The sequence below is a fragment of the Condylostylus longicornis genome, unplaced genomic scaffold (assembly GCF_029603195.1).
Source record: "Condylostylus longicornis isolate FDR11 unplaced genomic scaffold, ASM2960319v2 ptg000031l, whole genome shotgun sequence".
Classification (NCBI taxonomy): Eukaryota; Metazoa; Arthropoda; class Insecta; order Diptera; family Dolichopodidae; genus Condylostylus; species Condylostylus longicornis.
This window is the reverse complement of record NW_026578000.1, coordinates 9,820,680-9,837,823: the sequence shown is the minus strand read 5'-3', so window position 1 is coordinate 9,837,823 and position 17,144 is coordinate 9,820,680. Positions and strand designations below refer to the sequence as shown.

Below are 17,144 nucleotides of genomic sequence, written 5' to 3'. Positions count from 1 at the left end.
TTAAACTTATATTATTTTGCCTTAATATTCTGAGTTATACATTATATTGATCACTATATTTATTTTTAAAAACAATTTAAAAAACGCCGTCGGGTAACATATACAAATTTTAATGTATGATTTTTACCCAAAAGTTCTTCATTGCATAAAATATCAATCTAAAAAATAAATAATTATTTGAAATTTCACAAATATTTCAAAATATTAGGCAAAACAGAATATGTCAATTCTCAATTATATTAATTTTCAAAGAGCCCTTAAATTTATTTTAACTAAAATAAAACTTGACAATAAATTTAAATGCGTACATATATATATTCGCGATTTTCTGCACAAAGTGCTAATTTTAATTCACATACTTTCACGTTTTCAAGGTCTCAAATCATTGGTCATTGAGATTTGTTATGCCTATTTTGATATTGAAAAAGATTTATACCTCTCTATATTTTTCTATTCCATTTAAAACTTTTTTTTGCTAAAAATTTCTTTAAATGAGTGATAGTTGATTGAGAACTACACCTAGAAAACCTTCATTGCAAATTTTTTAAATTGTTACTACTACACTCTAAACAAACATTAACTAGCTCATCTAAACTATGATAGCCGGATTCAGCATGTGCTTCATTAACCTTGTCATCATCATCTTCATGATTCTGTAGTAAATCTTTTGGACAAGCTATATTACGACTTCTATAAAAATCTCTTTCCCTCTTCATTTCATCTAAAAAGAAATATTTCTTTTCAAAAAGTTCATATTAAAATGCAAAATATATCAACGCACTTTCTTGCAGATTCGGTACTAGTTTATATACTTAATACAAAAACTTATATATTGCAATGGATGTGACTGATGAATAACATTCTCGCATGTCGGACAAGTTTTCTTTTCTTCCAAGTGTTTTACTAAACAACTTTTGCAAACTAAAATTATGTTGTGTGTTTAATTTTTTCAATAAAAACTTTGTTTTGAAAAATATTCAATTCAAATTCCCGATATATAAAATTAAATACTCTCGAGACTTACATGTATGTAAACATTCAGTGACTGTGGTTGCATCAATGAAGTAGCCTCCACATATTTTGCAAGTTATATGAGTGTTTAAAGTACGTAATCTTATTCTTCTTTCCATATTAATATTTCATATATGATTTCCCTCTTCTTCTTGAACAATTTGTTAAGCGCAGTTGCTCAGTTTAATTTTTTCAATCAAAAAGTGTTTTTGCCGCTAAAAAATTTCCTTCCCGCTTAAGTAAATCCATCAAATCTTCATAATATAATCTAATAAGTTTTTTTTCCAATATGACGTGCAGCGCTCAGCGCTATCTATTGTCAAGTATTGATATTCACACCTGGAGAATTTGTATCATAATCAATACCAACTATAAAATATATGTTTTGAGTATAATCAGTTTAATAATTTGGGCCATATTTTTTAACGCTTTCATATATAATACTGCGTTTTTACTTTACAACATGTGTCTAAACTGAACACTAAAATAAAAAAATTTTGACATACTAAATCTTCTGTCAACAAATTATAAACATGTTCTAATAATTTTATTTGCAACATGTTTATATTTGCGCGGTTTCGTGTCAAACCAAATGTATGTGTTAAACACATTTCATATTGATTTTTTTTCTTCAAATTTTATTTTACTGATCGTTTAGTGTATATGTATGTGTTTATCTACATATTCACTAAATGACCAACAAATTTAAGCTATAAATTAGACACGTCCATATGTATTTTATTTGCATACATATCCATTTTAAAAAACAAAAGGGATTTCATACTTAAAAAGCTTTTAAAATATGTAAGTTTTACAATTTTAATGCCTTTATTACATTCACACTTATGTATGTGTACGTATTCTAACTTTTTATTAATATTTTCCCATATTTTTTAGTGAGGTATAAACGACCACAAAATAAATGCACACAAAGTAATTTATGTTTATGTAGCTGTCAATAAAAAAGCAAAGTATAATAAATTGTAAGAATCATAGAATCCAAGCACAAACATAGTCTGTTAGATTCAAATAAAATACATATGGATTGGTTTTATAATAATTATACTAAAAAAAAACAAGTAAAGTTTTCGAAAAAATTGGCAAAATAATATAAAAAATTAAAATTCCAAAATTAGAACGAAAGCACGAAAAAAATCTTCCTTAAATTACTCACATTTTGAAAGATATAAAAATTGGAAGCGTACTAACCCGTTTCATCATTCAAAAAATTTGCATTTTTATTTTTCAAAATGAAAACATTATTATTTGCAAATAAAAATTTTGTTTTTTTAAGCTTTATGTTTAATATTATAAAATATAAATTGTAAAACTAAACGAAATTAATGTAATTTTTTTTATTTTCAAGTGATTATTAAAAAACTTAATTTAAAATGCTACTATTGGTACAAAAATAATTGATTAAAACACGAGTATCTGAGGAATCACCCCACGAATGCTTTAACACCAGTTACGGACCACTTTGTACATTAAATTCATTAATATACATGAATATATCTTAAACTTATATTATTTTGCCTTAATATTCTGAGTTATACATTATATTGATCACTATATTTATTTTTAAAAACAATTTAAAAAACGCCGTCGGGTAACATATACAAATTTTAATGTATGATTTTTACCCAAAAGTTCTTCATTGCATAAAATATCAATCTAAAAAATAAATAATTATTTGAAATTTCACAAATATTTCAAAATATTAGGCAAAACAGAATATGTCAATTCTCAATTATATTAATTTTCAAAGAGCCCTTAAATTTATTTTAACTAAAATAAAACTTGACAATAAATTTAAATGCGTACATATATATATTCGCGATTTTCTGCACAAAGTGCTAATTTTAATTCACATACTTTCACGTTTTCAAGGTCTCAAATCATTGGTCATTGAGATTTGTTATGCCTATTTTGATATTGAAAAAGATTTATACCTCTCTATATTTTTCTATTCCATTTAAAACTTTTTTTTGCTAAAAATTTCTTTAAATGAGTGATAGTTGATTGAGAACTACACCTAGAAAACCTTCATTGCAAATTTTTTAAATTGTTACTACTACACTCTAAACAAACATTAACTAGCTCATCTAAACTATGATAGCCGGATTCAGCATGTGCTTCATTAACCTTGTCATCATCATCTTCATGATTCTGTAGTAAATCTTTTGGACAAGCTATATTACGACTTCTATAAAAATCTCTTTCCCTCTTCATTTCATCTAAAAAGAAATATTTCTTTTCAAAAAGTTCATATTAAAATGCAAAATATATCAACGCACTTTCTTGCAGATTCGGTACTAGTTTATATACTTAATACAAAAACTTATATATTGCAATGGATGTGACTGATGAATAACATTCTCGCATGTCGGACAAGTTTTCTTTTCTTCCAAGTGTTTTACTAAACAACTTTTGCAAACTAAAATTATGTTGTGTGTTTAATTTTTTCAATAAAAACTTTGTTTTGAAAAATATTCAATTCAAATTCCCGATATATAAAATTAAATACTCTCGAGACTTACATGTATGTAAACATTCAGTGACTGTGGTTGCATCAATGAAGTAGCCTCCACATATTTTGCAAGTTATATGAGTGTTTAAAGTACGTAATCTTATTCTTCTTTCCATATTAATATTTCATATATGATTTCCCTCTTCTTCTTGAACAATTTGTTAAGCGCCGTTGCTCAGCTTAAATTTTTCTTTCCGTTTTCTTCTAAATGTTTATAAAGACGAACCAATTTGGCAGGTTTTCCAAATTTTTCTCTCTTAAATTATGTGAAACCACATATATTTGTTTTACGTTTTATTATTTTGGTGAAATTTAAAATCTAAAATATTTACGGACTTAATTTCCCTGTTCACAATCATGATCTCTCTCTTATTATGTAGCTTCTAAAACATGTTTAAAATATAAAAAAGTATGTTGAATTCAAAATATATGAATTTTCAAAAAAAGCAAATTCAATGAAAAAGTGTTTTTGCCGCTAAAAAATTACAAAAATTGGTTAAAAAAATTTTTATTCCATAACAATTTCAGTATTTAGACGATATCTACTACAATTTCATATCGAAACATAAGACTATAAATATTTTTAAATTTTAGATTTTGATTTCCATTTCTTCGGAATTCTCGTCTACGTCTTTATAACTTGTTTTATAAATAGATTTTGGTTTTATGTACTCTTCTTCTATATAAACGAAGGGATTTATTCTCAATTGTTCACTACTTGGAGGACTCTTAAAAATTACTTTAGTTATGAATTTTCCTTCCCGCTTCGGACGATTTGAATTTACATCTTTTAAAAGAGAAACTAAGTTGCCTTCTAATTCTTCACTTTTCATATTTAACTAAAATAAAAATTTAAATATTATATATTGAATTTTCCAATTGGATAATAGAATTTTCTTACAGTCCCAATACATGTTGTAATTGAAGCAAAATCTGGCTGATTTTCATCTTTTTCCGCCTTATATTCAATTCCATTTGAAAATTTGGTGATTATATCTTTCAAATCAGGTCCTAGGGTACCATTTTTTGGATTTGGGAACTTTCTTTTCATTAGTCCTCTCAAGGAAACCAACTCGGGGAGTATGTTCGGATGAGCAATAACGTATTGAAAGTCTGATATTAAGAGTTCACCATTTTGGATGTCTTTGATTAATTCTATTCCTCCCACTAATGTAGCACCCGCTTCCCTCGCCTCCAATAACGATTCCTACAAGGGAAATTTTACATTAATTTAATAATAACCGAAAATCTTACAATCTTGCCTCACCATTGTCTTTGTAAAAACGAGAATTCTTCTTTCTTCTCCGTGATCAAATTTATAAGGAATCATTGCCACTTTTTGAAAATTATCAATAAACCTATTTGCTTTTTCTGCTTTCATATTCAACTCAATGTGTACATTCAAAGGTGCATTTGGAACATTATACATTGATGGATGATGGGTTTCGCGATGACATTGTATAGCGTCGGATACACTGTAAATTTTCCACTTATAATATTTCCCAACATAACAATCATCAGTTGGATTAGCTTTCCAGGAATCATCAACGTGTTTATTTTGTCGATATAAATTTAGTCTATTTGGTTATATAAATTAGATGTACAAAAACTTTTTAATCACTTATATTTACTTCTCTTTATTCCTTTGGTTATGCGGAATGAAACCAACCTTTTGAACTTCTACTTTAACTTTTTTTTTGCGAGCTTTTTCTCGGGTCCCTTTTCGTGCTGCTTCTGTGGTTACAGACAAATGAATTTTTCTGAAAGTCGGATTTAACGGAGCATAGCTAAAGGCATTTTTCATTTCACGAATAATTGCAAGCATGTTTTTTAATTAAATTTCAAATATATTCTATATATTATAGCGCTATTCTCTTTCGTAACCTACAAAATACTTCTAACAGCAACTTTGTTATGTTGTGTTATATTTTTGTTTTTGGCATTAAGACTTTTATTAAACTAAGACGTTTTGGTCAGGGCTGCCACTTGAAATGAAGTAAAGTAGCAAAATTTAAAAAAAAGAAGTAGAAGAGTAGCAAATATTAGATTGATAAAGTAGCAAAGTTCATTTCATCCGAAGTATTGTTTGGAAAGATGAAAAATATTCCTATCACAATAGAAGAAGGTAAAACACAGGTTAATTATAACTGAAAAACGTTATCTTAGGCATTAAATATTTCAATAATCCATTTCATAATTTCAAAATACAAACTTAAGAAACTTTCATTTCCTAAATTTTCTAACTTATTTATATTTGAGTATATCTGTTAGATAAGTTTTTTTCTTAAGGATAACTCATTTTATGTCCTTTATGGCAATTGTTATTGTTTCTGTTTTATATTTAGCTGATAAATAATTTTTGATTAAAAATTTGATTTGATTAAAATTGTAAAAAATATCCGTTCAACCCCAGCAGAGCAATGCGCAAACCTAAAACGTTCATTATAAATTGGAGATATAATACTTTTATTATAAATCATTGAGGTATAGTATTAAAACTAAAATAAATGTCGAAAAACAAACGATTATGCAAATTTGAAAAAAAAAATAAAAAATTTATAAAAAATATAATTAATATATATATTCATTTATAAAAAAATAAAGTAAGGTAAGAAAAAGAAGTTTAAACATGTAAAATAAAAAAGCCAAACAAAAAAGTATCAATTAAAAATAGTAAAAAAGTAGCAAATCCGAAAATTAAGTAGCACTTTTACTTTTAAAGTTTCATTGTGGCAACGCTAGTATTGATTTGAAGTTTGTGCAAGGGGGTTTAAAAATATTTGTAGTGTTGTTAGCCTTGTAAGTGTTGCCGTATACAGAAGAAATTATTTGCTAGATTAGATATGAAAATTTTCAATTGATTTTTTTGGTAAGCCATTGTTTGTGCTTGCCGTAAACAAAATACATATATGCATAAAATTCATATTCACATTCCGAATGAAAAAAAGTTTAGTTACATAATAACAAAAAAACAAACTTGATTTCAATAATTTTAATATGTAGTATTTATTACATAAAAATTAAATTCTTTATAAAAATGACAACTCAGTTGTCAATTAATATTCTACCGGTCACTTCACGAAAAGAAAATAAAAAAAATAAAATTTTTATTTTACTTACCTTTAATGATTCCTCAAATTTGGTATGTTTATATTTATGTTGTATAATACGTTCTTATTTGAAAAGCCAATAAATTAGAAATGTTAAAAGAAAAAGTTTCTTGAAAAAAAATTGAAACCAAATTTTTTTAGTTGTCTCTTTCTTGGTTTTGAGCATTGTCAAACTCGTAACCAGAGCGCATTTATTTTTTTATCTGATCCCCACTATGTGTAATATGATAAATTAAATTTTTGATTTAAATATAAATTAAATTTTTTTTTGAAATAAAAATTATAAATCATTTCAAAATATTTGTAAAAATACAAATTTAAATAAAACTTATGAGATTAAATGTATATATGTGTACCTATATATATTTTAATATCGCAATATTTTACTGCTTTTGAAAATGAAAATTTTTTTGATATTTTTTACTATGTTGGGTCATACTTGCAAAGTATTTGTTGTTCTTGACATTTTTCAATGTGAGACGGTGTTGCCGCAATGTTTCTTTGATTTTTTGAATTGCGGATACAAACAACTCTAAAACAAAATAATTTTTAATAAATTTCAAATAATATTTTGGCTATTGCACACTGAAGTGGATGTTATGTTGCTGTATTCTACCTCATTAATTGACAATGTTTCACTCTATTTTACTAATATTTTTAATTCGTTTATATTTTTCACCGTGTTAAGCCCTTTCTACCATCAATTTCGTCAAGAACGGTGAAAATGAATGTAGTTTTTTTCAAGTTTAAAACTTCAAATTTATGTAGTTCAAAATTAAAAAAAAAACAAGGCAACTCTCGGTTTGCGAAATAAAAAAAAATAAAACAAGAATAAGTGGGAGCAAAAAATTAGAAATAATAATTAGTATATAAATATTTAGAGTGGGTGCAAGAGGGAGTAGTACCAAATTAATCGCAGTGGCCTAAAGTTTAATGCAAAAATGTTAAGGTGTTTTCAAAAGTTTGTTTCGCCAATTTTAGAAAAAGAGGCCACTTTGAAACTTAAATTTTCATCACTCGCATCAATCCCGTCAACATCTTCCAAATATGACACACTGCAAGAGCAGGCATTAAAGGAAAATTGTATTTTAGTAAACGAAAATGATGAACCTGTAGGTAAAACTTCAAAGAAAGGTAAAGGAAATTCAATTAACAGTAATTATTAAAACGTATACATTTTTTCATTATAATTTAAATCCAAAAAATAAAAGATTATTCGCCTGAATGACAAAATCTAAGTTATTTACGAAACGCTCAATTTAAATTTGGCGAATGTCATTGAAATTACTAATTCTTGATTTTTAATTTTTTTAAATACATATATATGTACTACATACTTATATACAATTATATGTGAGGTCAAAAATCAAAGAATCATAATTATAATAAACATGAACTTAGTTCATTAAATATTTGGTTTTTAACTGAAGATTTACATAATATGTAAATTCCATTTGAATTAGATTGCCATAGGGTAAACGCTAATGGAGAGATTAAATTGCACAGGGCTTTCAGTGTTTTCTTATTTAATACAGATGGTGAAATGTTAATGCAGCGAAGATCGACACATAAAGTAAATGATATGATTAAGAATACTTGTATTATAAATAATATTTTATTAATTTAAGATTACTTTTCCTGATGCTTATACTAATGCGTGTTGTAGTCACCCATTATTCGATATAAAAAACGAACGTGATGAATTAAATGCTATAGGAATACGAAGGGCAGCCCAAAGGAGACTTAATTACGAATTAGGTATTCCACTAGCACAGGTAAATAATCAGTTGATAGTTTTAGTTGATATTTGTTTTTGTTTGATATTTGATTGTGATGATAAATAATCAGTTGATAATTAGTTGATAGTTTGTAATTAGTGTCGAAGTATTTACTTGGCTATATTGTAACAATATAGCCAAATAACATTAATTGGACTATTATAACTGATTTTTTCGGGTTGTTATATTAATATAGCGAAAATCAGAGCTTGAAATTTTATTTTTGAATATAACAAAAATTTGAAAACCGGAATATGTATATAAATATATTTAACGGTATATTTAGAATATTATTTATATACATACTCAATATACACATGACACAATAAATATCGTACAAATATGATTCCAAATGTATTCATATTCAACTTCATATGAAAGTGTGCATGCTGATTAAAGAAATTATAAGTTACAACTTATTTTACAGGTTCGACCGGAAAATTTCCATTACCTGACTAGAATACATTACCATAACACAGGAGATGGTATTTGGGGAGAACATGAAATAGATTACATATTGTTTTTGCAAAAGAATGTGGACATAAACCCTAACTCGAATGAAGTTAGTGAAGTGTTTTTTATGAAACGTTTAGATTTAGATGCACAAATTTTGAAATTAAAAGCGCCTTTGACACCATGGTTCAAACTGGTTTTAAAATATCGTTTAAAAACATGGTGGGATAATTTACATCAACTAAAAAAATTTGAAGACATTGAAAATATTCACAGGTTTAATTAAAATTAAAAATAAAATGGTATAATATTTATTTGTATTGAATTGTACTTTTTAATTTTTTTTTATATTGTGTCATCTTCATACTATTCAGATAAAGTTAGCTTTTATTTGTCGTTCTTACATAATTGTGACCCAATGTCATTTATACCCTAACAACATTTTTTGGAAATATTTTGTAGGCATCTGCAATTAAAGTATTAAAAAATAGTTTGTTTAAAGTAACTTTACAATGTAAATGCCTAAAAATTTTAACACAAAAGTTTACGAAAACTTTCTGAACAAAATTTTCCTGATCTAAAACCAATGTTTATCTATCAACTTCGAATTCATATTAATTTTTTTGCAATTTTATTTTTTGCATATGTAGCTGCTTAATACATATCTATATACATTAAGTTTATTCGCTGTTTAAAGAAATCAACTATCATTTAAAAAAAAATTCCTCATTAAAAACGAAATTAGGAAACATGTACATATGTACATTTGTATGTATTTAAGTTACATTTTATTTCTTATCCGATGAGTTTAAACGTGAGGTACCAAATGATGCCTGCCTGAAGGAATTTTATTACAGTTACCATGGTTGCTGTAATAAACTAAATAACATTCAAAGACCTTTTGTTTAAAATGCGTTAAATTTTTTTCGTTTTAACGTAAAAATAATAAAATTGTATGTGGAAAAGTTTATCTGAATATTAACATATCTCCCACTTCAAATACCGTTCAGAATATTACGAATTCCATAATATTCTTAAAAATTTGAAAAAAAAAAAAAAACTAGTATTTTGCTAATATTAGAAAACATTTTTCAGTAACAGGAGGACACAATTAAAACAAATTATATTCAATTGTGTTTATTGTAACTTATTGTGTACATAAATGATTCAGCCCCCTATTAGAAAGTACAAATTTAGTTTTATGCAAAATGTACATAAAAATTCTGTACCGATCAAAAATCAAAATTGATAGAATTTACATTTTTAAATGAAAAACATTTTTTGACACAAATTTTGGATTGATTATTTCAATTTGACAAATACTGGTGAATATTGGACCAAGATTGATAAAATTAACATTAAAATATTTTCATAACTTTAATTAGCATTACAATAGGTACAACTTATTTTTACCGGATTGATGCGTGAATCTATACGATATACGAATTCTTGAAAAAAAAAATATATGTATGTATACATTCTTGAAAATCTGAAAGGATATGAATTCTTACATTTGCTGATGTTAGTTTACTATTACTTTTACACAAAGTTTTTTTTCAAGAAAGGCAAATTCAATCATCATTCTCATCGTCAGAATACCACGTAAGCCTTTCCTCGTAGAATTTAATAACAAGCTGCGGGCATTTCAAATTTGCTACTTTTGCTGGTATTAGTTCACCTTGATCCATACCTTTGAACTGTATAAGAAATGTTAATTCACCAGTTGTATCAGATGCACCTAAAATTTTTATAGGCTCTAAACCCCGTGCAAACGCATTATCCTTGTCAGGTTTCACAATATATTCTGAATCTTCTTCAGCATCACTATCATCTGATTTATTACCTCCCTTTTTATCATCTTCATCATTTCGTTTCCTCTTTGATGAAGCTGTCGTGGTATCATTATTCTTTCTTTTTTCTGCAGCTTTACTGCCTCCCGATTTTGGTTTTTCCTGAACTTTATCTTGCTTTGCTCTTTCAACTTCAAAAGCTTCAATTAAATCGTTACAATCCAAATTATCAACTGGCTCCCAAGTATTATCATCTTCCGAATAACCTTTCCATTTTAAATAATATTCAGTCTTCCCTTTACGAATTCGCTTATCCAATATTTTTTCAACAACATATTCTTCGTCAGATGATTCGGCATCACCAACATTTTCATTTTCTTTAGACGATTTGGTTTTCATTTTTTACCAAAACTGATAATTAGAAAGAAAAAGTAGATTAACTTAAATGAAACCATTTTTATTGTATTCATACATACTTGACTATCTCAACAAATTTAAAGATGTTTAAACTTTAATTCCCGCCCAAACAAATTTGAGATTCTTGGTACTCACTCCCGGTTGAACTTACCTTTCGAATTTTTTATTCAACAAAAATTACAACGGCTTTCAACGAAGTCCTTGTAGTCTCCAATTTCTTTTATTAAATTAATATTAATTTTTGTAAATTTTTTTATACAATTTGCAAAATTTTTAATAAATTTCTGCCTTTGATTTTTACTTTTACAAAATTATAACACAGAAAGCCAACTGCAAACACACACATAAGCACGCCAGCGCACGCCAAACAATTTCTCCGTTAGCAATATTGCCAACTATTAACGTTAAATATGTTTAATTGTTGAAATAAGTTGGCTGAAAGATAAGGAGTTAGTGTGTCATTAATCAGAATTTTGCTAGTTTCACATCATGATTTTTTATTGATTTCTCACTTATTCTCATACATAAATCAGTTAACTTAATAAAAAATAAATAAGCCTTATCTCATGAGCGAATTTTTGTACCAACATTTGCATGTTATTTAATTTTTCGACAAATCTTATTAATTTTAATATATTATCCATAAACGTAAATAAATATATTATCCATTTAATATATCTCTAAAAAAAACTTAGTTATTGTTTAATCGATTTATTTTAAATTTAATAAAATGAAAAAATTTTTTTTTGCTTATTTTGCAATATAAAATTAAAACTTTTTTATTTTTTTGGAAAATTTTTAAAAAACCTAAATATAAATTACTTTTTTTTTATAAAATTCAAAGCTGAAAATTGAATATAAAAAATAAATTTGTGGTTCTCATTTTTAAAAGAATGTTTCAAAAAACAGTGCAGTGTTAGTCATTGAATTTTAAGACAGAGGTTTTCATAGTTCCGAAGTTAAAAACTTGTCTGATTTTTTTTCAGTGGTGTGTCATTTTTTGATATTTGAAAATAATAAACGAAGTCTAAAGTGCTTTTTAAAATTTGACGATTAAATTTGACAATCATGAAATTGGATGAGAAATTCTGTTACACAAACTTTATTTGATCAAATATGCTGTTTTGATTATTTTAGTTATTTAGTTTAAAACAAAGACAGCCCTGGCAGTGCCATAACTATGTGTCATAACTTGATATAACAAAAATATGCCAGCCGTGGTATATAATTATGTGGGAATTATTCACGGCTGACAAAAATATCGAAGCCTGGAGCTTGTAATATCAACGAAGTAGCATTTTTGTCAGCCGTTGTATTAATAAAATAAAAATGCTAGTAATTAGCACGGCTGACAGCAAAGATATTTTTATTATGTTACATATTAATTAACCATACATATTTTATAATAAATTTAGAAAATTGAAAAATATGTCAACACAACCTGGTCCTCCAATTGACAATGACGAAAGAAAGGTAAGCAGATATATGTATGATGAAAACAGAACATTATAATCATCATTATGTATATCCTAACTTTTATTTTTTAAAAACTCTTATTTTAGTTTTTAAATTTAAATTCAAACATACGTAAAATACACATATATTCTTTTTTAAAAGGGCCTGATTATTTTTGGAAGAGATGTTCAACAAATCCCATGTTTTAGAAATAGTTTTCTGTATGGCATTAGCGGTGGGATTGGCGTTGGAATTTTAACTTTTTTGGGAACTTCGCGAGCTAAACTAGCAACACACGTAGGATTTTCAACGTTTTTTTGCTCAACTTTAATATACTGGTTCACTTGCAGGTATTGAATTTTAATAAGACTAACATTATACTATTATACATAAATCACTTCAGATATAATTGGTCCAAACAGAGATTCCATTATAACAAATTACAAGCGGCAATGAAACAACACGCTCTATATGAAGGAACTGAAAAGGAAAAGGAAATGCAAAATCTTGAGGAGGCTTAATGTGTTTTTTGTCACTATTTAGAGAACATTTTCAAATAAACTTAATTTTTTCACCTTAGAAATTGTTATGTAGATATCTTAAAAACAAAAATGGACATTGTATGTAGATGCGTAATAAATTAAATGGAAAGCATGGTTAATTTTGATTTAAATTATTTATATGGTTTTTGTGATTAATATAAAATAAACAAAACTTAAAATTAAATGTTAATTTTGGATTTTTTTGGTATATTATCGAATATATTTCTCTAAAATAATAATAGCACGTACACCAAGGAAATTTTTAAGATAGGATAAGTTTTTTCCTTAATGTATATTCGGTAAGTTATGCATGTACATATATATGCATTTACATTGTAAATTTATATTTTAACGATTCTTTATTTGTTTTTAAAGTTAGCTAAAATCCTTTGACCATTATTCTGAAAATGGGAAATGACTGCAAACAATAGAACCCTTTAATGATCAGAAAAGTTTCTCATAACAAAATGAAACAAGTATAATAGTCAAGTTTTAGATCTGTTGAATTTTTACGTCGTTAAATAATTTTTTTTCTCTATTTTAGTATTATTTTATATAAAATATTGTTAAAACACTATGGTTGAGATTTCTGAAAACATATGTATCAAACCACAATTTGAATCAAATTTAACTATGCATAAATTTTGCTTGAATATTATATGGGCATGTACATACATCCATGTTTGTGTGAATGTAAGAAAACACACATCCAAGTATGTGTGTATGTATGTATGTTTGGGTTTTTTTACACATTAGATGTATTTGATATTGTGAAACAAAAAAAAATATGAGTATGAATATGTATATTTTACAAAAAGAACACAAAACGTGGAAGGTTTTTCTATTAATATTGCATTTTGTGAGGTGTGACATTATTCCATAATAATTTTTATACTTATAAAAATATGAAATATATTGATATAGGTACGTACTTTTCATAAAAATTAAAAGTCAAGAAAAAGATTAATTTCTTGAAATTTTGTGTTAAGAAGAGCCATTTTTAAGTTTAGATATAAAAATATCGCACGTTTTTTTGTGGATTGCCACCCAATTTTTATATGCAAATCTGCATTTTTCAACGTCATAATATAAATTTTTTTAACAAGCTAAAAGCTTTTTTCCAGAAATTATAACTCGTCGTGCTCCATGTTTTCTAATTGTTCTCCAAAATCTGTTGCTTCGCTGCCAACAAATGTTTCATGATTATTTATGATTTCTAAATAACTCAAACGAAGGTCGTGATCTTCGTCACTTATTGCAAATAAGTGATCAACCTCTTCCAGAGCAATTTGTTCTTGATTTGGTACAGCCCAAGATATAATTTCGTCGCCAGTTAAAAAACCATCTTTATCTTTATCAGCTGCTTCGTATCTAGTTCTCTCCTCTAATAACCATTCTTTATCTTGATCAACAGCTTCACCACCTACAAATTCTTTGAAATCGATTTTCCCATCTTTGTTCGTGTCTCTATCATTCAAGGTTTGTTTTAAAACTAACGGTGCCATTTCGGGACTTTCCTCTGGATTTTGAAACAAAGTATATTCTTCACGTGTAAGTTTTCCATCTTTATTAAAATCAGCTCCGAAAAAAAACATTTTGTCGTTTTCAAGGGAGTAAATTTCTTCAGATGACACGGAAGTTTCATTATCGGTATCGTATGTATTTAGTAAATATTCCTCCCATGTAAGAACTTCGTTACTATCGGTATCAGCAAGATCAAAGTTATCGTTTGCTTCTTCCTCTGACAATTTCCTAAAATACACATTTTGAAAAAAGAAATACACACATATAATATTTGTAGATTTTAGTCAATGCGGAAATAATGTCAAAGATTTTTTGTGTTTGTAAGTGCTGTTCAAATTCTTCAGCAAGAAACTGAAAGTAAGTACCTACATATGCGTCAATTTCAAAATGTAGAAACAATTACTTACTTAAATGATCTAATTATCCATGCTTTAAGTTCTGGTCGATCCACAAAACCATCGTTATTTAAATCCATTTTAATAACCAATAACCCTAATCGCCTTTTAGCTTCTTCTTCATTTAGTGTATCAAATTCCTCTGCCTCTCTGACGCTTCCTGTATTTTTTAAGTAATTGTATTTATTTTGCATTTTTCGCTAAATTATTTGTAGACGCTATACATACATACCTAAAATAGCTTCGTGATCAAATTCAACATGGTGCCCACCTTCGTTATGATTGGCATTTCTTGCATAAATCCCGTCTTTAAGCCTTTCTTTACTATTTAGTTTTTCATGTTTATGAGTGGATGCTGCTTGAACTACTAGTATACTTAATGTAAACACAATAATATTTATATTCAACTGTATTTTAGGAACCATGTTCTTAGATATTCTTTTTTAAGTTCGAAAGGTGAATATCCTTTTAAGTTTTAGATATAAGCGCAAACGTAAGTATGTACCTATCAAAAGTTCACTAAGGTTTGACTGTCATAAAAAGATTACTTCTAAGATTAATAATTTGCTAAAAGCTTGCTTAAAAAAATCCCAATACTAAGCATATTTTTGCTCTTGTGTAACAAAAAAAAAGTAAATTTTCGTACGTATAGAAGATGAGCTAAATCAATATAGATATGTATGTAGCCACAAACGCAAAAAATCCATACATAAAAATTACCGGAAAACCTCTACGTGGTGTAAACAAAAGAATTCATCGTTAGAAAAATAAATAAACACAAATTTTGTGTACATATTTCGCTTTTATATACATATAAATTTTTATATGTGTATATATATACAAATATGCCAAGTTGTGAACAAAACAAGTATTACCCTATTAATTTCGAATTTTTTTTCGACTGTGTTAAAATCAGTGTTGGGGTGTTTGTTAAAGTAAAATTTGCTAGATTCAAAAAATTCAGTACTATTTTATACCAAATATTAAAATATGTATTCGTATTCAAAAGATTGCAAAAAAAAATTGATAGACAAACCTCGTTTTATATGACAACTTAAATACTTGACTTGAAATCATCTCACAACTCAAGCTGAGTTTTTATTATCTCGAATTTACGCGTGTTAATATTACAATTTCTGTGTAACTCTAATACTGACCTTCTACTATTCAACTTGGCCTTTCAGAACGAGTTTTTAACATATCGTCTATCTCGCTTTTTTACTCGGAAAGTGAGAAGAAAATGAGTAACTATTATATACTTGTATAATGTCGTTTGGGAGTGAGAAAAATTATTTGGTATTGCGTATCGTAATTATATTGTAAAATTTATTCACTTTGTTTTTGAAAGTGAGATATTCAATCGACAATTTGAGAAAAAACGCAAAAATCGAATTGAAAAAATCAGCAATCTTATTGGAAAAGTAAAATATCTATTAGAGAAAACTGAGAATTCTGATTTGAAAGTGAATAAAAGGTGAGTAAAAAAGCGATGTACACGATCAGGCTGTAAATCTTTTAGAGACACAATGAATCTTAAGGTTAGAATCAATTTTAAGTGTGAGTAGCTTCAAGAATGTTAGTCAACATGTTTTCAATATGTTGAAGGAATCTAGTATAGATATTTATCTTCTATTTGAGAAAAAGGACGACTCTTTCTTTTTATTATAATGTCAGGTTTTTTCGTTTAGCTTAAGCTACGATATTCTTTTTTGGAAATATTGCCAGGTTACTCCGGTAAAAAATTTTCATTAAATTGTCTCTGTGATTTTTAGATTTTGTCAGCTTAGTTTGAAAATAATATAAGGGCGAAATTTAAAAAAAAAATCTAGTTAGATTATAAAAAAAGATTTATTAATTAACGATTTAAAAATAACAGAATTATTTTTTGACAACGTCAAAGCGTATGTTAAAATTAATACGACTTTCCAAAAAATTGAATAATGCTTGGTGAAAAAAAGGACTTATAGAACAAATCTTATTATTTTTTATTAAGTTAACAGAGTTAAAATTGAATACCTTCTTTTGAAGGGATATGCTATTAAAAAGGCATGAGTTATTTTTTGACAATGAAAGTTTTTACTAAAATAGTATTCGTTAAAGAAATAGTATTAATTTAAAATTAATACAACTTATCCAAAA

At 26.7% G+C, this 17,144-nt stretch overlaps 6 protein-coding genes across 8 annotated transcripts; 2 read left to right on the top strand and 4 right to left on the bottom strand.

Moving 5' to 3' along the window:
- Positions 1-3,057: 3,057 nt before the first annotated feature.
- Positions 3,058-3,657, bottom strand: LOC129608462 (polycomb group RING finger protein 3-like). Its single transcript, XM_055519956.1, has 3 exons — positions 3,552-3,657; positions 3,347-3,448; positions 3,058-3,248 (listed from the first exon to the last, which is right to left on the bottom strand). The coding sequence occupies exons 1-3, from the start codon at positions 3,655-3,657 to the stop codon at positions 3,058-3,060; spliced, it is 399 nt and encodes a 132-aa protein (XP_055375931.1).
- A 376-nt stretch (positions 3,658-4,033) lies between these two features.
- LOC129608364 (39S ribosomal protein L1, mitochondrial) lies at positions 4,034-5,484 on the bottom strand. The gene is made up of 4 exons (XM_055519847.1): positions 5,173-5,484; positions 4,809-5,118; positions 4,443-4,748; positions 4,034-4,380 (listed from the first exon to the last, which is right to left on the bottom strand). The coding sequence occupies exons 1-4, from the start codon at positions 5,364-5,366 to the stop codon at positions 4,132-4,134; spliced, it is 1,059 nt and encodes a 352-aa protein (XP_055375822.1). The 5' UTR covers positions 5,367-5,484; the 3' UTR covers positions 4,034-4,131.
- A 1,985-nt stretch (positions 5,485-7,469) lies between these two features.
- LOC129608217 (isopentenyl-diphosphate Delta-isomerase 1) lies at positions 7,470-9,207 on the top strand. Its single transcript, XM_055519575.1, has 4 exons — positions 7,470-7,785; positions 8,115-8,224; positions 8,280-8,426; positions 8,857-9,207. Exons 1-4 carry the CDS (start codon positions 7,593-7,595, stop codon positions 9,166-9,168), a joined length of 762 nt encoding a protein of 253 aa, XP_055375550.1. The 5' UTR covers positions 7,470-7,592; the 3' UTR covers positions 9,169-9,207.
- An 18-nt stretch (positions 9,208-9,225) lies between these two features.
- On the bottom strand, positions 9,226-11,448 carry LOC129608218 (heterochromatin protein 1). 3 transcript variants are annotated; one of them, XR_008696880.1, is made up of 3 exons: positions 11,149-11,448; positions 10,394-11,083; positions 9,226-9,348 (listed from the first exon to the last, which is right to left on the bottom strand). XR_008696880.1 is itself a non-coding variant. In XM_055519577.1 (2 exons), the coding sequence occupies exon 2, from the start codon at positions 11,069-11,071 to the stop codon at positions 10,454-10,456; it is 618 nt and encodes a 205-aa protein (XP_055375552.1). In that variant the 5' UTR covers positions 11,072-11,083; positions 11,149-11,447; the 3' UTR covers positions 10,247-10,453. The 3 variants fall into 3 exon arrangements, 1 of the variants encoding a protein (XP_055375552.1); XR_008696879.1 differs by lacking the exon at positions 9,226-9,348 and adding an exon at positions 10,247-10,330 and having other exon boundaries at positions 11,149-11,447; XM_055519577.1 differs by lacking the exon at positions 9,226-9,348 and having other exon boundaries at positions 10,247-11,083; positions 11,149-11,447.
- Positions 11,449-12,382: 934 nt separating this feature from the next.
- Positions 12,383-13,276, top strand: LOC129608259 (cytochrome c oxidase assembly protein COX20, mitochondrial). Its single transcript, XM_055519650.1, has 3 exons — positions 12,383-12,562; positions 12,707-12,894; positions 12,948-13,276. The coding sequence occupies exons 1-3, from the start codon at positions 12,518-12,520 to the stop codon at positions 13,063-13,065; spliced, it is 351 nt and encodes a 116-aa protein (XP_055375625.1). The 5' UTR covers positions 12,383-12,517; the 3' UTR covers positions 13,066-13,276.
- A 645-nt stretch (positions 13,277-13,921) lies between these two features.
- Positions 13,922-15,764, bottom strand: LOC129608258 (reticulocalbin-2). The gene is made up of 3 exons (XM_055519649.1): positions 15,238-15,764; positions 15,018-15,165; positions 13,922-14,838 (listed from the first exon to the last, which is right to left on the bottom strand). The coding sequence occupies exons 1-3, from the start codon at positions 15,428-15,430 to the stop codon at positions 14,214-14,216; spliced, it is 966 nt and encodes a 321-aa protein (XP_055375624.1). The 5' UTR covers positions 15,431-15,764; the 3' UTR covers positions 13,922-14,213.
- Positions 15,765-17,144: the final 1,380 nt, after the last annotated feature.

Bases quoted from the DNA above. Each gene is read 5' to 3' on its own strand.
- LOC129608258 (XM_055519649.1), bottom strand. From the start codon at position 15,430: ATGGTTCCTAAAATACAGTTGAATATAAATATTATTGTGTTTACATTA. The intron at 15,166-15,237 runs GTATGTATGTAT...TAAAAAATACAG, and splicing joins TGATCACGAAGCTATTTTAG to GAAGCGTCAGAGAGGCAGAG. The intron at 14,839-15,017 runs GTAAGTAATTGT...TGTGTATTTTAG, and splicing joins TGGATAATTAGATCATTTAA to GAAATTGTCAGAGGAAGAAG.
- LOC129608462 (XM_055519956.1), bottom strand. From the start codon at position 3,657: ATGGAAAGAAGAATAAGATTACGTACTTTAAACACTCATATAACTTGC. The intron at 3,449-3,551 runs GTAAGTCTCGAG...ACATAATTTTAG, and splicing joins CACTGAATGTTTACATACAT to TTTGCAAAAGTTGTTTAGTA. The intron at 3,249-3,346 runs GTATTAAGTATA...ATTTCTTTTTAG, and splicing joins ATTGCAATATATAAGTTTTT to ATGAAATGAAGAGGGAAAGA.
- LOC129608259 (XM_055519650.1), top strand. From the start codon at position 12,518: ATGTCAACACAACCTGGTCCTCCAATTGACAATGACGAAAGAAAG. The intron at 12,563-12,706 runs GTAAGCAGATAT...CTTTTTTAAAAG, and splicing joins TTGACAATGACGAAAGAAAG to GGCCTGATTATTTTTGGAAG. The intron at 12,895-12,947 runs GTATTGAATTTT...AAATCACTTCAG, and splicing joins ATATACTGGTTCACTTGCAG to ATATAATTGGTCCAAACAGA.
- LOC129608217 (XM_055519575.1), top strand. From the start codon at position 7,593: ATGTTAAGGTGTTTTCAAAAGTTTGTTTCGCCAATTTTAGAAAAAGAG. The intron at 8,225-8,279 runs GTAAATGATATG...TATTAATTTAAG, and splicing joins AGCGAAGATCGACACATAAA to ATTACTTTTCCTGATGCTTA. The intron at 8,427-8,856 runs GTAAATAATCAG...CTTATTTTACAG, and splicing joins TAGGTATTCCACTAGCACAG to GTTCGACCGGAAAATTTCCA.
- LOC129608218 (XM_055519577.1), bottom strand. From the start codon at position 11,071: ATGAAAACCAAATCGTCTAAAGAAAATGAAAATGTTGGTGATGCCGAA.
- LOC129608364 (XM_055519847.1), bottom strand. From the start codon at position 5,366: ATGCTTGCAATTATTCGTGAAATGAAAAATGCCTTTAGCTATGCTCCG. The intron at 5,119-5,172 runs GTAAATATAAGT...ATAACCAAATAG, and splicing joins AACCAAAGGAATAAAGAGAA to ACTAAATTTATATCGACAAA. The intron at 4,749-4,808 runs GTGAGGCAAGAT...TTTCCCTTGTAG, and splicing joins TCGTTTTTACAAAGACAATG to GAATCGTTATTGGAGGCGAG.